The sequence below is a fragment of the Sturnus vulgaris genome, chromosome 11, assembly GCF_052056855.1.
Source record: "Sturnus vulgaris isolate bStuVul1 chromosome 11, bStuVul1.hap1, whole genome shotgun sequence".
Taxonomy (NCBI): Eukaryota; Metazoa; Chordata; class Aves; order Passeriformes; family Sturnidae; genus Sturnus; species Sturnus vulgaris.
Genome location: NC_142253.1, coordinates 14,618,588 through 14,638,119, shown reverse-complemented (window position 1 = coordinate 14,638,119; position 19,532 = coordinate 14,618,588). Strand labels below are relative to the sequence as shown.

The 19,532-nt window shown below is 51.0% G+C and overlaps 1 protein-coding gene and 1 long non-coding RNA gene across 2 annotated transcripts; both read right to left on the bottom strand.

Moving 5' to 3' along the window:
- Window positions 1–1,671: 1,671 nt before the first annotated feature.
- Window positions 1,672–9,731, bottom strand: DUSP7 (dual specificity phosphatase 7). Its single transcript, XM_014869643.2, has 3 exons — window positions 9,204–9,731; window positions 6,543–6,971; window positions 1,672–4,060 (listed from the first exon to the last, which is right to left on the bottom strand). Exons 1-3 carry the CDS (start codon window positions 9,613–9,615, stop codon window positions 3,753–3,755), a joined length of 1,149 nt encoding a protein of 382 aa, XP_014725129.1. The 5' UTR covers window positions 9,616–9,731; the 3' UTR covers window positions 1,672–3,752.
- Window positions 9,732–10,412: 681 nt separating this feature from the next.
- On the bottom strand, window positions 10,413–12,352 carry LOC148222499 (uncharacterized). The gene is made up of 2 exons (XR_015806082.1): window positions 12,233–12,352; window positions 10,413–12,142 (listed from the first exon to the last, which is right to left on the bottom strand). It is a non-coding gene; the product is annotated as an uncharacterized LOC148222499 (long non-coding RNA).
- Window positions 12,353–19,532: the final 7,180 nt, after the last annotated feature.

Genomic DNA, 19,532 nt, shown 5'->3' with positions numbered 1-19,532 from the left:
CTCCTACGCTCAGCTAGTGCTCGTGCCTGCCTCTGCAAGGGACTGTAGACAGACCCCACGCTCTTCTCCCTCTCTAACTATTTCTCCAGCACTGCCCCTCGCCTGATGTCAGTTCTGTTCTCCTCACTGAACTACAGGACATCAGGTCTCCAAGGAAACCCCTCCAAGATTTGTAAAACACTGATGGCTGAAAACCAGCCAGGCTGCCTGCTCCTTGCTGTTGAGAAGCTTGGAAAAGCTCCTGTGTGTCCTGTTTGCAGGTGGCAGGGTGATTTTCAGACAAGTCATCTCCTGCCTTTGGCAACAGGGCTTTTGAGAGCCACAGCACCAGGACTCTCACAGCATGACCCAAGATCAGGGATCAGATTCCCAAGAGATGCCTGGTGGCTCCCTGCACACCAGCTCTTCCTCCAAGGCCAGAGCAAACAGCAGCTGTGCTGCTGCAGACAGCCACAACTCAGCTACCACACAAATGTGCTTGCAATGCTGACTGCCAATATCCTGCTCCACACCTTAGCAGAACAACCTGAGAGGAAATTAGATGGAAGCAAATACAGCCATATACCTGACAAGCTGTTCTGCACTCCTTCAGTGCACAGCCAGCCTCCAGCACAGTTTCCCATCTTCCTCAAGAGCTACTCTACCATGTAATGACAGGGGAAAACCTAAAGGTCTTCTTTCCCCTGCATACCAGGTAGACTTTCATTTGTTAAGCCACAAACAGACTTCTAAATCAATATATAGATTCCCATCGTGGGGTCCAGGAGTAAACAAACTCATGCACACACTCCCTTGGCTCCTGCTTCAGCCTCTACCTCCCTTCTGCACCCACTAGGCTGAGCTGCTTCTGGAATAAAACTACCTGTTGTTGGTGCTCAGACCCTAGGATTAGAGCATGATGACACATAGACCTACTCTGAGGAACTGAACAATTTAATTGTTCAATCATTTAATTTCTTGCCATTCAGGTTAAAACAAGGAATGCTGGAGGGAACCTACTCCTGCCCAGCTACAGGCAGAGTGACAGAGAGCCACAGCTCCCTTAGCTGGGCTTCACTCACATGTTTAGAGCTCACATGTTTTCACCCTAAAGCATCATCAGCCCTTCCACATTTCCCACAAACCATCCAGGGATCACAGGGGACACAGCACAGCCCAAGTGTAACACACAGAGCATCCTCTTCCCCAGGGATGCAGGAGGGGGCTCTGGCTCTCTGAGAGCCCCAGGATAACCCTCAGGTGGCTGCCCACAAGCCCCTGACTTCTTGCTTTCCTACCAAAGTAAAGTCTGCTAACACAACAGTTGTGGGCAAGGCCTGGCCATGCCTTTGTAGGCCACGCTTAAACAGCGAACAAAAGTGTCTTTAGTTTATCTATTTATTTTTGGCACAGAGGAATGGCTGGGGTCAAAGCCAGTCCCATTCTCAAGCTGTTCTTTGTTCTCCAGTTTACCCAATACCCCCTATCCCTCTCCTTGCCCGCCCACTTCCCCCTCTCCATTTTACCAGAGGTCTTAAAAATTAAGCTGTGCATGAAACCAAACACCACACTTGAACACAGCCCAGCAAATGTTCTCCATGGTCACAGAAGGATCCTAATCGACCATAAAAAATGGATAAGAGCAGCGTGACCTTATATGGGCAGAGGCTAGACAAGCATCTGACACAAACATCATTTTTAAAGAAAAAATAATATTTATTTGCAATATAAACAAAGTCCCAATATTGGATCAGTATATATAGGGTCACTAATTTTCCTTCATAACTCAGAAAGCAGAACCATTCCTCACTAACAAGCTCTCATTTGTACTAATCAGAAGATGCATCTTATTTTTTTCTTTTAAAGAATAAAGACCACTAACAGCACAGGAAGCCTTTACAAACCAGCTTAGCTGTAATGCAATACAGATGCACTGTCAAAAAATCCCTGAAAAAATAAATTCCTCCATGAGGTAAGATGCAGTTAGGATATTCTCAGTTTTCTCACTCACAACCGTACGTCCATTCTCCCTTCCAATGACCCACGATCCCAACATTGTGGCAAACAAAACCCAACAAACAAACAAAAAACAACCAGAAAACAAGAAACAGAAGCTCATTCCAACATTCTGATAACATCTTTAAACGAAAAAGAACAGTTTCAGGATATGACAGCATCAAACATTCCTCCAGATGGAGATTTTTTTTATTATTATTTTTTCTTTTTCTTGAAAAAAGTACAAAAAACTGGATATTTAGAAAAAAATCCGTGGCTTTTTTTTTTTTTCACTTACATGAGAGTTAAAGTGGACAGGGAGGGGGGAGAAAGGAGGGACTACATTGCAGCCAATAAAGGAATCTCCAAATCCGTTCTGCCCTCCTCCCAGAAATTATTACCACTTCCTCCCCTCCCAGCTTGGTAAAAGGAGTTTGCCAAACACTAGCCAGAAATACATACAAGTCTTCTCAGAATAGAAGGCACGGCATAAAGTTATTCAAAAGAGGAAGAAAAAAAATCAGAACCTCTGTTGAAAGCTCCAATCATCTTAGAATTTGCCATTTAATATATATATTCATATATATATATATATATATAAATTCTCTGTTACAATGCTCTCCTCATCATTTCCACACCTCTTCACTCCCCTCACGCTCCGTGCACGACGATTTGAGTCCTGTCCCACCACACAATCCTCGCTCTGCTCCAGGCACTCCCCCTCCACCCTGCACACGTGGGAAAGAATTCCGTGTGCACAAGAAACGCCAGCATCGCAACTACCTTCAGCACTGGGGAAGCTGCAATGGTTTGGGGCCAGCTGGATGACGTTAAGTCAGTCAACAGGCAGCAGAGAATGAAGCCAGGCTCAGACATGCTTCTACCAGCTCTGGAGGCTACGAGAGTTTTACCTCTGGCAATAGCAAACAGTGCTTTTGGCAGGGGTGGCATTAAAAAAAAAAAAAAGCTTGCGGCTTAGTCACCTTGGCTGAATCAGTGCAGAGTTTGTGATTGTGAGTGCAGGAGTGGTGAAGGGGTTGCGTTTAAGCCCAACTGGCCTTCACACATAACAAAGCTTCCTACCAGATGCTAACAACAACAGCAGCAGCATGTATCTCTCTCTGGAGTACCCAGTAATATGCCAGGACATACCAAGGCTTCACAAAGTGTGCAAAATGCATTTGGTCAATATAAACATTTGATTAAAAAAAATAATAAATGATCAAACAAGAAACAGAATAAAATACTGGTTTTGCAACCTGGTCTGTACAAACAGTCAAGAACTTACATATCTAAAAAGAGTTTGAACCCAAAGCTCGAGTAAGATCTACCTTTTCTTATTTTTTTTTTTTAAATCAAAAAAAGTGAACTTGGGTTTTAAAACAGTCTTGGCCCAACACCTTTTGTTCAAGGTTTGCAAGTGCATAAATCTCCTCATTTTCCACAGCAAGCTAACCCCTGGTAGCTCTTCACACGTGTGCATGTTCTGACAGTCTCAATGCACCCAGGAAAGCTGTTATTGCCCGTGACAGCTGCGTCCGAAACGCTGTAACATCGCCCGTGTTAAATAACCCCCTGTAAAAACTCTACCTCTTCAAACCACTTGGATCAGGATACTTAGTGAGCGGCATTAGCCTTCGTAAAGCAGCGATCAGGCACCTCTGCCCAGAGAAGCTACTCATCTCAGAGCTGCCTGGCAAGACAGATATTTTCGTAGGAGTTGAAATACTCAAGAGAAGCGATTCGATGCTCGAGTTCCCGACCAGGCAGCGTCCTCTTCATGTGGACTCCAGAGTGTTCAGCTGGAACAGGTTGTGGTTAGTGGGGGTGGTGAAGTAGAGCTGTTCACTGGGCGAGCGGTTGTCACAGGGGCTGTTGAGTCCCAGAGTCCTCTCAAAGTCCAGGAGTTGGCCCATGAAGTTAAAATTTGGGGAAATGTTGGATTTTTTCCTTTTCACAAAGTCATAGGCATCGTTCAGGGACAAGTTGAGTTTTTGCATCAAGTAGGCGACAGTGACTGTTACGGACCGGCTGATGCCAGCGAGGCAGTGAACAAGGATCCCACACTTCTTGGAACGGGCCTCATCTGAAACAAGACAAGGGGAAGGGGGAGTCTATTATTCTGCACCAAAAACACGTGGCTTTGGAGCAGGGCCAGGTGGCAGCTGGCAGCTCCCAGCACCACGACGACTGCCAGAACTGAATCCCATGCCCCTAGTGACACCATCCCATGTCCCCTGGACACCCACATCTCTCCCCACAGGGCTCCTGAGATATTCCTGCTGCATTTGCAAATCCCCAGCAAGGCCAAGCATCTCATGTGCTTGAGAAGTATCAATCAAGTCTAGCAACACATCCCTTGCCTAGGGAGCATCAGTACCCTTCTACTCAAGAGCACTGGAATATTACCCACGGGAGGCAGATGGAGCTGGAGACAACAGCTCCAGAGAGATGCTGATGTTTGGGCACAGCACACCCACCTCAACCCCAACTAAACCAGGAAAGGCTATGCACTCAGGGCAAGGCTGCAGCCCAGCACTACATGAGCTATTCTCTTCTGCTGTTCCTGTCCTCCTTCCACTAGAAGGTTGCATGAATGCAGCCAATGCCAATTTAAGCAGAGTCTGAAGTGCAGGAACTTCCCTTATTGTGAAATTGTTCTTCAGGGTCGACAGAAACGCACTTCACTACAAACAAGCGTTTGTGTTGGAGGAGACTCTCAGGATGAATGGTAGCGGGTAGCAGGAATGCAGGCTGGACCAAAAAATGGCGAGAGAACAGCAGCGAAATTTCCCCTCCCTTGCCCCCGAGTGAAAAGCACACACACACTCATTGTCTCTCGCACAGCCGGAACAGCGTGATCCCTTTATGAATTGACATCTCAGTGCTGAAAGAGGGACACGCCACTGAGAGCACTGAATGCACGCAAGTACCCAGCGCTGCTTTTACTTCTGGGCAGCCCTATTTCAAGTCAGTCATTTGACTGAGAGCTTGGCGGGGAGCAAAAAGGTGGCAGGAGAAAGAGGATCCTTGGGCAAAGCTGGAGGTAAGAGACACTCTGGCACCGTAAGTGCAGGCAAGGGCAAAGAAGATGCAGGCAAAACAAAAATCCAGACCCAAGCCACAACAGGTTTTCTGCCCAGCTTCTAAAACCAGGCAAGAATTTCCAGTAGGGTGGGCAATCACCGCCCAGTGTACTCAGCCCTCCCCCCAGGCTCTCCCATTCAACATTTTTCCAGACATTTTTGCCTTTCATCTGACCTGCACAACATTTCTTGGTGTTTTAAAGTGAAGTAATCCTCCATTTCCTGTCATTAACTGGAAAGCACAAGCTCGGTGTTCACAGAGACATGGGCTGACTGGAGCAGACAGATCCCAAATGCCACATGTCAGCAGGGACACTACCTCACCCTGACATTTAACACCCTGCTCATGCAGGAAATGCAGACAGGACATCAGACAGGTCCCTGTTGCCACACTGAAGCAGCGGCTTCTGACCACAGTCATGTTACTGGAGGGCAGAAGCTGTGGCCAGTGGAGAGCATGTGGGAATCAGGGTTTCTGACAGCTGAAGAGCAGCCAAGGATGCGCCACTGCTCTGGCCCATTTCAGGCCTTACAGCACCTGAAACGGGCAAGAACACCAAAAGAGCCTGCACAGGCTTCAGTCTGTAGGTAAAGGTCCCCTTTCCCTTACCTATACAAGTGCTTCTAATCAGACATGAAGCCATGGGGCTTTTAATAGTTAACAGTGATATTACTGCCTGTGCCATTCACTCCCATAAAACAGAGCTGATTAGGCTAATGACTGTCAAGAGCACACAGCACAGGTCAGGCTGGAAGTGTACATCCCTGTTCAGCCCAACATACACTTCCCACAGAATAAGAAGCAATTCTCAAAGTCAAGGCTGGCGTGAGAAAAGCGATCTTCCTTCCTGAACCCCACCACCTCCAGCCAAAACTGTCACAGGGGCTGCTGTCTACAGAGCAGTTTTTCCATCCAAACTCTGCAGTATAATTATAATCACTAACTCATTGTGTTGACACTTACCTTGGGAGAAGTATCCATACAAGGAGTTAGTTATGCTAGGCTGACTTACAGGAGGATCCCAACTAGACTAGCAAATCCCCTTGGGAAAAGAAAACACACACACACACACGCTCCCTGATTTTAACCACATTCGGGGCTAAGGAATTGCTGGCACCAATCACACTAATGCAGCTCCCATCCCCAAGAAGAGCAGGCAAAGGAGCTCCCCACTGCCTGGGTTCAGCCATTTCACACCAGTGCAAATCCCCACGCAAGGGCGAGAGGCAGCGGGGCCAGTCCAACCACTTGCAGGTAGCTCAGCTGAGGTGCTGCAAGAGGGCTGGATTTTGGAAGGAGAGGCCTCCCTGAACTCAGCCAGGCTGACGTGCACCAGATGTGCCACCTCGCAGCGTGACACTCCTGCTAAGCTGATGCTGTGCTCCAGAGAGATGAGGCTGGAGACAGCAGCAGCCCTGGGAAGCGGCACACCACATTCCCAAGCGGTGAGTATGAAAAGCCATGTTCTGCCAACTACCTACCAATGAAAGCAATGGCCTCGGGAAAGAACTGCGAGAGGTTCTGGCTCCAGTGATCTGAGATGGGGATCTGCTTGTACTTGAACTCTCCGTCATGCTCAAACATGTTTGGCAGGTTAGGAGTCACATTCAGGATGTATTTAATGCCGTATTTGCCCAGCACGTCCAAATTGGTGGAATCTTTGGCACAGCCCAGGTACAGGTAAGGTAGGATCTGGACTGGGAAGGCAGGCTGATTGTTGGGGATGGGGCTCCCGTCCGACTCCGTGGCACTGCTGGGCTCCCTGTCGGATTCTCCATCCGAGCAGTCGGAACTTATCCGCAGCCCTCCCAGGCCAAGGACTGATGCTGGGGGAGAGTTGCTGGGTGAGGAGCTGTCAAGGTTTGTCTCGCAGTGCTCAGAATATTCAGTCTGAAACTTGTTAAAGCCACCTGGGAAGGGGGAAAGGAGAGAGGAAGAGAGAAAAAAAAATGATGTTTTATTCTTCAGAATGGGAAATCCTTCTACCTGTGAACATATGTTACCCAGAAAGTCTTTACCAGCAAAGAGTTGGTATGCCTTCAACTTCACACCAAGAAAAGCTTTTCCCTACTCCCTCATCTTCCCCGGGCAAACTGATACTGAGCAAACAGGGCCCAGGAGACCAAAGAGTGGTTCTTACAAAGTTCAATATTGCTTGTGAAAAATAGGGCAAAATCTCAACCACAAAAGAAAGAAACATCCACAAGTAAAATCAATGTCAAGACACAATGCTGCCTTGTTAGCTTCTCAAAAATAAGGGTCTGGGGCAGTTTAGGCAAGAGTTATTATGCCACTTAGAGAGAAAGGGATCCATGTCTGAGAAGACAGATTAGGGACAACTACCACATACTCACCCCAGGCACTAAATCCCAATGGGATTATTAATCTCCAAGCAGGAAAAAAGACCCTAAGTTTTGCCACAGAGTGATGCTCAGAACTATTTTATCACTACAGATTGGTTTTGCTACAGAGCAGTGTCACAGGTTTATTCTTCACCCAAACCACAGTAGGAGTGCAGAGGGATGGGACCCTCCACATCTGTCCCTAAGTCTTTTTCTCCAGCTCTTCAGCTTGGGAAGGAAGGCAGAGGCAGGGAAGTACAAACCCCACCGATCTACCTCCTTTCCAGGCAGTATCAAAGCGGAGCTCAGCCATCGCGATCTGACACTGACAAATGGTTTAATTAGAAAGGGCTCCTGGAAACTTCGTTAGTGGGTTCGGCGGTTGTGGCAGGGTCACTGAGCAGGACAGACAGCTCCTGCCACATCCATTCATGAAAAAGGCTCGTCCTCGCCCTCCTCCTCCCCCCGCGCCGCCAGACAGCGCCGAGGAGCCATTTTGGAATTTTAATTGGAAACATTTCCCACCGAGGCTCCCGGAAAAAGGCAGAGAAAGGGGCTCAGCTCCTCCCCTGCCCATCGGGGAGAGCTTAGGAACTTCAAAACCGCTCCTTCCTGCTAGAGATGAGAACGACGGGGAGAGAAGCAGGAATGCAAAGCGAGGGAGCAACGGAGCCCATGGGGAAACCCCAGCTCGGGATGGGATGATGGGATGGGAGAGTCGCCCACGGGCAGAGCTCGGAGGGTCGAGGGGGAATGGGATCAAGCCCTGTGCTGGCTCCCACTATGTTTTGGAAAGAGGCGTGTGCGGGCTGCGCGGCCCCGAGGGCTGGTCCCCAAATACCTGACTGTCCCCCTGCCACCCCACCCCGCCACCAGGGGCTTCCCTGGCTCCCCTAAGAGGGTCTATCAAGGAACAGCCGTGTTTTTTAAAGAGCCGCAAGTGGCAACTTTCTTGACCACTCTCCCCCACAGACGCTCCCCCGCTCTCCTGTTATTCCTGCCTCAAACCCGCCACCCAGCGACAGGACTGGGAGCACCGGGAAGATGGGAAGGGTCCCAGCAGCCCAGCTGGGGGTTCTGCTCAGCCCGCTGCGATCTTCCAAAATGGCCAAAACACCAAAGCTCCCAGAGCACCCCCAGCCCTGACGGAGGGAAGGAAGTGTGCGGGGATCGGCTCCCCTGCAGCTCCCCGCTCCCCATCGCCCTGCCCCGGGCAAGCAGCCCGGCTGCCCTGTCCCAGACCGCCGGCATTCCCTAGCAAACGAGGAGGAAAACCCAAGAGCTAGCTTTTTGGTTATGTGGGGCGGTGAAATAAAAATAGGGAACGGTTCTCTTGGCCCCCAAAATCCGGCCATTCCTTGCGGAGGGCTGGAGAGGAGCCTGGTTCTCCCCCGAAAGGCTCCCTCCGAGGAGCGGAGGCGAGCGGCGCCCGGCGCTGCCCAACCGGGACCCGCTTGGGACGGGGCAGCGCTGGAGGGGCCGCGCCCGCCGCGGGGCCGGGGGCTCCTCCCGCCGCTGCCGAGGAGCCGACGGAGGAAGAAGCGGAGCGCTCCCGGCCGCTTCCAGCCTGCGACCATTTTGTGCGGGGGATTAAAGCGGGATGCAGAGGTGGGGGTGGGGGGGGAACACAGAGAAAAATTAAAATAAATCAGGCAGAAGGGATAAGGGAAGGAAGCAGAACAAGACAGCCACCTCCGTCCGATCAGGGGATGCAGCGGCCGGCCAGGGGCTGCGCAGGGGGACGCGGCCAGGGGCTGCGGGAGCGGGACGGGGCCGGAGGGAGGGCGAGGGGCACCTCACCTTTCAGGTAATAGGCTTTGCAGCCGTCATCGCGCAGCTTCTGGAGCAGGAGCCCCAGCACGGAGGTGGCGGCACCGCTGTCCTGCCAGTCGGCGGTGGCCTCGTCGTAGAGCAGCACGGTGTCGGCCTTGCAGCGCTTCACGAAGCGCTCCTTGTCCTCGTGGTTGGGGATGATGGAGCGGATGGGCAAGTTGCCCTTCTTGAGGCGGCGCAGCATGAGCCCGGGGATAGCCAGGTTGATCGCCGTCTCGATGTGCGAGCTCTCGAAGAGCTCGTGGGGGCGGCAGTCGAGCAGCAGCAGCGAGCGGCCGCCGCCCGACTCCAGCTCCTCCTGCAGCCACTCCGCGCTCTTGCACGGCATCGCCGCAGCCATGGGCGCCCGCGGGGAGCTCCCCCAGACCTGCGTTTTCATGGGGCTCGGCAGCGGCGGCCGCCAGCGCCCGGCCCGCCGGCCACCCACGCGGCGTCCGGACGCGGCCCCGCTCCGCTGGGTCGGTCTCGCGCTGCGCCGGACGCGGCTCCGCTCGGCACGGCCGTGGGTGCGCGGTGTCTGCGGCCCGGAGCGCGGCGGCCCCCGCTCTGCCCTACGCGCTGCGCCCCATGCCGGCGGCCTCAATTAAAGCGGGGCTTTGCCGGCGGCTCGGCGTGTCATGCCTCGGGAGGCGGGGCGGCGGCGGGGCCCGGCGGATCAGCCCCGCCCGGCGCGGCCGGAGCGGCACAGCGCACACGCCGGGCTCCGCCCCCCGCGGGGCCCCGCCCCCGAGCGCGCACAGCCAATGACACGCGGCGAGGGGAGCGGAGCAGCCCAAATATGGGCATGGGCGGGGCCCGGCGGGGGCCGAGCGCGGGAAGGGCCGCGGGGCCGCGGGGCGCCGGGCACGGCCCGGCCCGGCACGGCCCGGCCCGGCACGGCACGGCCCGGCCCGGCCCGGCACGGCACGGCCCGGCCCGGCACGGCACGGCACGGCACGGCACGGCACGGCACGGCCCGATCCGACCCGATCCGCCGGGGCTGCCCCGAGCCCTCCGCCGCACCGCGGGACACAGCTGCATAAAAGGGTGAAGTGACCCGGCCCACGGGTTTGGAGTGGGTCGTGCCCAGCCCTGTTTGGTCTTTGACAGGAACTCACAGTTCTAAAATAAAATCGACTGCGACTCATTAAGCCTCCGCATTCCCTTTCGTTCTCAGAATGAGCCACAACATAGATGTTTTTATCCGTGCATCCTTGTTTATTTTTAGAGTATCTTCCCTGTTGGTATCGACTACCATAAAAACAAACCTTTTGTGCTGCAACACTAACATTTCAAGACAGGAATGTAACTGGAGGCACCCTTTGGTTTCCTTCCATCTTTTACATTCCTTCGTATGTGAATCAGTCCTCTGGTACCAGAAGTTTTCCGTGCCTCACACAAACTGTTCCTGTTACAAAATAGATTTGATCTTTCTCTTTTTAATGAGCGGGATGACATTAAAAATGTGGTTCTGTATGAGCCACTTCTACTGCAGTCTATTTTCACCATGCAGGCAGTCAAACACTGGTGGATTGCTCAGAGAGGTCGTGCAATCTTCATCCTCGCTGGTTTTCAAGATCCAACTTAACACATTCCCAGGTAACATGGCCTGAGCCCAGAGCTGACCCAGCTTTAAGCCAGAGGTTTGACTGGAGCTCTCCTGTGGTCTCTTCTCACCTGGGTTATCCTACAAGCCCTTGCTCTCCAAATTCTGTGAACATGAGTGGGAACCATTCCTTCTCCCCAGATTGGGACAGATAAGCCATTCCTTTTTTTTTTTCTCCCTAACTTCTCATCTCTTTAGCCTATTAATATAAACTTTGTCAGCACCCGCTGTTTGGAGGGAAGTGGCAGGGTATATTTCACCAGAACATTCCCAGGCTCAGCGACCTGACTAGGTCTCCTCAGGTTTTTTTCCCAGCTGGCTGAATTTCAAGAACTGGGCTGAACCTTGTGTAACAGGAAAGATATTGCTCTTAAAACACTCCCCCCCACACAAACAAACACGTGCACACACAGCGTCTTAGTTGTAATGTTGACAACTGTGCTGTTCAAGTGGCATTGTCTCTAGGCAAAACTTCAAATCGATTTGTATTTGAAGACACTTTTCTTCCGGTCAAAATCTGCTTTTCTCAAAGCCGAGATCTACTACTGAAGCCATCTGAGAGCCACTGTCTCCCCAGTGGTTTTGTATATACCCTTAACACATGAAATATCCCAAGAGGATATTCTTGTGCCTTTAGTACAAAAGCAGCACTTCGATGTGCAGGGGTCCCTGCCCTTTTTTAGTCTAATTCCTAAGGCTGGATCCTAATGAAAATACTGACTTAAAGAGAGCATTTGAGCACCTGCTTAACTTAGAGCACAGTGAGCATCTCATTGCAAAACACCATGATTTCAGTGGGACCGTGCTCTGAACCATTCATGGATTTCATTGGCATCAGCAAAATAAATGTCTTGTTCTACATGGCTTTTTTTGTGACTCAAGTGGCCCAAGAAAGCGGAACAGCAGAAGCTGTCCACTTCCCCTTGCCCAGTTTATTTTTACCACTGGTTGCTGTGGGAAGCTATTGTGATTCAGTGTGGCAGTAGGAAGTTCCTAACACTGCTCTTTGCAGCAGAGGATGTTGAGGTTCTTATGCAAGCCACAGGAACAGTGAAAATAGCTGACCTTTCATAATGTTTATCGAAGCACCTTCAATTCACAAGGGAAACAGCAGCAGCTTGTGCAAAGAATCAAAATCTGGGTCTAAAGTCCCTGTTCTGCCAGCCCAGAAATCTTCCGGGGATCCTTTTTGGTGGTGCGAGGGAGGCAGGTGTAGCCGCTGATGTGCGGTCCCGTGAAACCAGAAGAGAAATGTTTCACCTCCATTCTGCGGTCGCATCAGCAACCACGTACGTTTTGGGACAGGCTCCAGACGCGTCACCTGCGGAGACAAGATCAGATTTCATCCTGAGAAGGGCCAAATAATGTCACTTAACAGAAGGGTGACAACCTCTGCCTGCCCAGCCAGGACCTGAGGGACATTGGAAAGGCATCCCCTCGCTGCTGCCTGCTCTGGGCTCGCAGGGTCGGGGTCACGTTGCCGAGTGCCCGTGCCAGCAGCAGCAGCAGCAGCAGCGGGCGGTGCAAGCCCAGCCCAGCCCAGCCCAGCCCAGCTGAGCCCAGCCCAGCCCGTCGCCTGCTGCCCTCTGCAGTCAGATGATCCAAACTGCGCCTCAGCCACGGGCACCATCCTGCCCGGCTCCGGGACTCGCATCCAGGGGGGGTTTCTCCTCTCAGAGAGTAAATCCATGCTCTCCAGAGCTCTGGGCATTCCCCCAAATCTCCTCCCACGGAGAAAGCACCTCGACCCCGCAAGGTTTCCTGAGACACGGCTTGCAGGCTGGGGCAGGACATGGTGTGCCAGCACCTCCTTCAGTCCACACGGCTGGCAGGGGCTCAGGGATGTTGGTGGTGTTTGACTCCCCATGTACAAGGCTTTGCTGACAGGCAGAAGATCAACACATATCCAGAAATGGGCAACTACCAGCTCAGGTCCCCAAAAGTCCCAAGTGCTTGTGACAAGGACTGCACGAAGCAATAACCACTCTACATGTGGATCCATAAAATCACAGAATATCCTGAGCTAGAAGGGACCCACAAGGACCATAGAGCCCAGCTTCTAGTTCTGCCATCCCAAGAATCCCACCACGTGCCTGAGAGCATTGTCCAAACCTTTCTTGAACTCCAGCAGGTTTGGTGCTGTGACTGCTGCCCTGGGGAGCCTGAGGATTGCCATCATCCCCATACCATAATACCAGACCTGACCCTGGGTTTCTAATACAGGTTGTGTGCATCTTTCTGGCTGTTCTGCTGTGGAAAGGCTCTCTCCTCCAAAAGTCCTTCTGCTTCATGCCCAGGCAACTTCTCCTTGCCCACAGCCCCATCTTGCTGGCTTGGCTCCAGAGTGCTTTTTTCTTCATCTGTCCCCATCTTCCATGATGCTGGTGCAGATGCCAGCTCAGGTTCTTCATTTCCATCACTACCACCTCTCTTTTCCCAGATTTTCCGACTGCAGAGCCCACAGGTTGTTTTGATGTTTTAGAAACAAAGACCATGAGTCATGGCAGAACACAAGGTAAAGTAATCGTTAGCAGATGTCTGCCCAAAACCCACTCCAGGCCCTGGCAGCCCCGGCAGAGGCATCACTCCCAAGGATGTGACAGACCCTACTTTGAGCCAAGGGGGGAGGCAAGATGTGAGTGAAGGGCAGAAGGTGTCACACCCCAAGGGGATGCATGGAACTACCTACAGCTTAGGTGAGGCAGGAGCTCCTAAGGATTTACAGAGCAAAGTAAATTAAAAGCTGGTCAGAAGTTAATATATATTTTCTTCTTAAAATGAACTTCTGAAAAGCTTTTTTTTTCTTTTTAACATGTACTTTCTCCACAACACTTCACCCCCAAAGGATTTTCCTTCCAGCTTCTCCCCCAGAAAATCTGGGCTGTAGCAGCTAAACCTTCATAGGACTTACCTTCTCACTGCTCATCAGCTGTTTGCTACATCTAGTAAGAGGTATTAGGTGTGATTGGTGGCCCAGATACAATCCATAAAGCTATTAAACTCCTTCTAGAAGGAGTCTTCATCTGTCTCAGGTGCCTGTGGTCAAATATCCATCAGTACCAAGAGAGGAAGCACCTTTCTGGAGCTTGATGCTGGACTGGCAGCTCAAAGCAGTGTTTTGTGAGCAAGATTTCAGCTGGGAAATTGCTCAGGTAACCTGGGCTCCTAGGCCAGCCTCCGGTTTGCTCTGTGACATCGAGTGAATTCAGAGTTTTGTGTATTTCCCATCTGTAGAATGGGGCTGATACCTCCCATCACCTTTGCAAGCATTTGGGTGCTAAGGAACCAGGCAGGTGGGCTGGTGTGATGTTAACATCCTCTTGCAGTGCTGAATTTCTAGGACTGAATCACTTTTTTCTATTAAAAAAAAAAAAAAATTAAAAAAAGACTTTTTATTTAACTTCAGCTTCTCTTCCAATTATTTAATGTAGTGGGAGTTATTTTGTCAGGAGAGGGCACTTGTTGATGGTTTACCCCATGTTTCATTAATGCATGTAAGAGGTTAACTCTTGGTAGAGAAACAGATGCATGGTTTTAACAAGGAAAAAAAAATCCCCAATTTTACTTTCTACTCCTGCACTAATTTGTGACTATTTTTATCAATGTTAACACTGAGCCAGGGTAAAAATACTCCCTAGAAAGTTTAGAATTTACATTTGTCTTCATATATATTCAGCAGAAATCCAGCTCCCAGCCTCCGCACTGCTTAATCTGGACTCATTAACTTCACCCACCCCCGAGAAAAATGTCAGATGACTTTGGCCTGGCGAAGCCTTTCACCCACAAACGCTCAGCAGGAGGGTCCAAGTCTCCTGTCTGCAGCAAACAATCCCCGTGGAGCATCAGCCCTGGCACTGCAGGCATCCAACTCAGCCATGGCAGCAGACTCACGCTCCCTAACGCAGCCCTGCCTCCGGGCAAAGTCTCCGATGTTGGGCTCCATCCTGCTAGAACGCTGAGCCCTGGAAGCATCTTCCACATGGCAAGGCAGATGGATGGAGGCTGGGGAGGAAGCACCACAAGGAGGAACCTTTGTGGGGCATCTTGTGAAGCACAAGGCAGTCACAAGCACGTGGAGCTGGCATTGGCAGGTCCTGGGATAGTGCCATTTATCTTCTATTAAATGGATGTAACATTTGGCTTTCTGAAATGCCCTTTTGCTGCACAGCTGGAGACTTTCATGTCAATGTGTCAATGAACTCTGCTCCAAAGATAACAAAATTGTTCTCTGGCAGGTTCCTGCAGCAGAAGCAAACCATCCCCTCCTGTGCAAAACCCAGAAGGCATGTGCAGTGTCTGGGCAGCTGTCACCATCTCACAGTGGTCACAGCAGCCCAGAAGGGCTGAGGTCAGAGGTCTCTCTGAGGAGTGTCCAGTCCAGCTCCTGTCTCACAGCAGCATCTCTAAGGGCAAGTATTGCACCTACTATTGGGCATCCCAGTATCTCCCAGGATGGAGGCTCCACACCTTCTCTGGGCAAGCTGGCACAGTACTTGACCACCCTCACAGTGCAAGAGTGAACTGACATGTCCTGTGCTGCAGTTTGTTCCTGTTGCCCTCACTGGCCACCCAGGAATAGTCTGGCTCCATGTTCAGGGTTTGAGGAGGCGCCTGCATTTTTATGGAAATGGGTGTGTTTTCTATGAAACCCAGGAGAGAAAGGGGGGCTCATGTTTAAGCAGGAGCCAAGAGCCCAGAGGCTCCACCAGCAAGGGAGGACAGCTCTAATCTAATTAAACTGAGAAAACATCCTTAAGCAACACCATTTCCCTTCTTCCTTGCCTCACTTCCTGGGCTCCAGGCTCCTTCCAAAGGAAGAACTGAAGAATATTTAAGATTATTTATCCTTTTAGCAGTGAGTTTTAAATGAGGAGGTCTGGAAGCTGTGTGTCACCACCCTTAGAAAATCCTGCCCTGCCGAGGACTAGAGGAGGGGAAATCTCCAATTGGCTCGAGACCCTCCGGAGTCTGTCTCTGCAATGATGGAGTAGGACAGGATATTTATGGGACTTAAGAAGCCAATAACATCAACCATCAAGCCTGGCTCAGGCATGTGTTGGACACAGCCTGCACAGCCTGGAGTTGAATACAGACCTCCATATCCCATTTATTCCTCCTTTTGTATGCCAGAAAAACCATTCCTCCTTAGAAAAGAGTCAAGCAGGAGAGGGATGGCCCAAGGCATGGAGTGCAGGACCTGTTGGTGCTATGTGAGCCCTGGCCCTTGGCTCCCTGGCTCCCTGGCTCTGCAGACCCAGCACCTCGCCTGCCCCGCACACACGTCAGCTCCTCAGCAGCTTCTCCAGGCAGCCAGGCTGTTTTCAAGAAGCAATTTCCTGCAGAGGAAGATTTTTTTTCCAAGGAGCCTAAGTGGGGAACTTCCTGGTGCAGGCTTTTAATCGGAAACCATTGTGAAAGCAGCTTTGCCACCCACCAGGAAGGGCTGTCACTGAGCAGGCTGCACCCAGCTCTGTGTCCCCAGCCCAGCCTCCCAGTACATGCCCAGGGGGTGAGTTTTGTGACCCTCACTCATCTCTCCCAAGCTGCTGCTGGGATGCTGACTTGGTGAAGATCTGGACTGGGTGCAGGCAGTGCAGAGCTTCCCAGGGAAGGTTCTGCATGGCCGGTCCCTCTGGTGGGAGAAGGTGTGGGAGAAGCTGAGAGGAGACATAAGACTTCACCACACTTTGGCTCACCAGCCTTTTCACTTTCCCTCTTTGCTGTGTTGCTGGGTCTGATTTCAAATAGGGGCACCAGCTGCCAGGACAGGCTTCTCCCCACATGGAGCTGGGTGGTCACTGCTCCTCAGCCTGGTTCTGGAAGGCATCTGGGTTTCTGGGGGCTCCCCTGAAATGCAAACCCTGCTAGGGCTTCTCCCCACTGCTACAAGGGTGGGGCAGCCCTGCTCAGCTCTGCCATGGTGGAGCCAGGGCAGTCCCAGTGGCTTTGGCAGCATTGCCTGGAATTTACACCAGAGCACACCAGAGGCAGCCTCAGCACTGTGGCAGTGCCCCACAGCCCTGGCTATCAGTGAAACCCCAAAATGCACCAGTTAAACTCTCAGCTAGCACAGACATTTAGGCAGCAAGTTGCACTGTGCTGCTGCTTTTCACCATGGGTGGCTTTAAAGTAATTATTGTCCATATCCTTTTATTCCAATGAGTTGTGTAGGTCTCCCAGCCAGTGCATTTTCCTACAATGCTGCTTTTGCTTCATGCAGTTGTTCTGGTTTGGGTGTATTTGTGTATTTTGTGGCTATGGATGGACAGGCAGCTCAGCCTCATGCCCTGCTTTGAGTTCTCACCACCTGTGCTCTGGCAGCACTGCTCTCCCATGGAGAAGGTCTGCTGGACATCTGTGAAGATGCTCCAGTTCCAGAAGTGTTTTTCCTTGTATCAAATTCTCTGGTTTTGCAACTCCTCACTGCAATTAAAATAAAACTGAACAACTCCCAAGAAGCCACTTCCGTGAAGCATTTCAGGAGCAAGGGGCTGGTTCCTCTTTCAGAGCATCAAAAAACTTCTATTTTCCTTAGTGTTACCAATGTTCAGCTGAACCCTGCTCTTTTTTCCCCAAACAAGTTTAGTTTCCAGGAAACAGGACTTTATTTTGAACACAAAGCATCTCTTGGGCCAGCCTGACACCCTTGGGTACACTCACAACTTTTGAATACCCATATATGACCTACAAGAACATGACCAGTATAAAGAGAACAGAACCAGGTTTCAGCAAAGAGTCAGGTCACTTCCCAACCCACCACTGGCTTAATTGTGTGATGCTGGGCAGGTCCCTTCCCTCTGTCTGTGCCCTGTTTTCCAAGCCTTGAATTGGGGTTTAAGTTCCTTCACGCATCACTTTTCTGGACCTCAGAGTTGGCAAGAAGTATCTGAAACACTCAGAATGTGCCAATCCAGTTTCCACCAGTGGCAGCACTGCTTGGTCAAAAAGGATTAATCAAAACCTCCTTCCTCTTTCTCCTTTGGCCTGCTGGCAATGCTCCTCCTAATCCAGCCCCTGATGTTGCTGGCTGTAAGAAAGCACCACTGGCTCATGGTCAGCTTGTTATCCATCAGGACCTCCCAGGTCTTCACCTGCAAAGTTGTTTTCCAACTGGCTAGTCCCCAGTTTGTACTGGTGAGTGAGGTCATTCCTCCTTGGGGGCAGGAGTTCCTATTCCCTGTGTTGGACTTCATAAAGCTCCTCTTTTCACACTGAGGTCCTTGTGAAGGGCAAGGCCAGGGGAGCAGGGAGAGCTCACAGCATTTAATAGTTCAAGTGGTGGATCTTGGAGAAAAGGATGGAACTGGAGACACACATTGCTTCCCTTCTGACCACTGCCCATACCAGAGGGAGGACATCAGCCTGGGGACACCCAGGGCACAAGGAAAGGGGGATCCTGTGAGCAGCTGGTGCCATCTCAGCACATACTGTGTTCCTTCATTCACCATCTGACAAGGGAGGAAGTAGTGCCCAGGGAAAGAGGTGACCAGGCAAATTTAAGTAAAGACATCCCAGGGAATGAGTCACTGGCTCGGTGTAAGAAGCCAGACTGCTCTGGAGGGAGAAGGGCAGCAGGAAAGAGGAACTTCCAGGAGATGGCTACAGGGTGATTAAAAGTCTTTTACTTGGACCTTGCATTGGAGAGCCCCTGCCACGGCAGCAGAGGTGAGAGAGCAGAGCTCTGGGTGTGCCACAGAGCAGCTGCTGCCCACAGGCACAGAGCTCAGCTCCCCAGGGAGGCTGCTCCCAGGAGCAGGAGAAATCATCCACCTAACCCAGGCTTTTCTCAGGAAAGGCTTGGCTCTGGTGGTGACATTTCTCATGGGAAATGTTATTTCCTTGAAAACCTTGGGTATTTAGGTCAATTAAAATCTTTTAGCACAATGACACCAGACACACTGAGCACACACTGAGCTGGTTGAGTCAGAGGTAATTTCCAATACATGTAAGGCAACTTCCAAGGACCAGAGTGCTTCATCACCATGTTTTCATGGTGACAGCTTCAGTTGTTTTGCTTCTAAGAATCAGCCTTTTGTTTACTGTTTTAGCTTATTTCCTCATGGAAAGCCTTTAATTTACTCCCCAGCATTACCTGTAGCTTTTAATCCCAGCCAGGTGAAGGAGGTGCAAGAGGAAGAGCTCTTCAGCAGCAGGGCCAGTGTGCCAGAAATGGTACTTTTTTTTTAAGCTGTTCATAAAGATAACGAGAGATGAAAAGGTTGTGTCGGGAGGGGGATCTTCTCTAGCTGGAAAACATGAAATACAAGAGTGCTGTCTCTTCTCATGGGGCCCTGGCATTTCTGATCTTATTGCTCCAAGGGTTTCCCTTTGGAGCAGATGCCCCAGAAGGGCAGCCAAGGTGGACGGGTGAATGGGAGAGAACCTGCCAAGGGACTCACACTCATCCTAGAGGGGCTGCAATGCCTCAAAGAGAAAAGAAAATCTGGCTGGAGAAAAAAATCTCAGAGCCCAGACTTGTTGGGTGAAAGGTGTTGGAAATGCAAATCATTACTTTAAAGAACTGGGCCAGGAACCAGGGGTTCCAGGCTGAGCTGTTATCTGCTGCATCAGCTGCAAGCTTGGCTTGGGATTTCAAAATAAAATTAGACTTGCAGTATATGTCTTTAAATATTTAAATTACTTTCAGTAATTCATATGGTGACATTTAAACAAAGTACACCAAGCAAACGGCTCCCAGTGCTAAAAGAAAA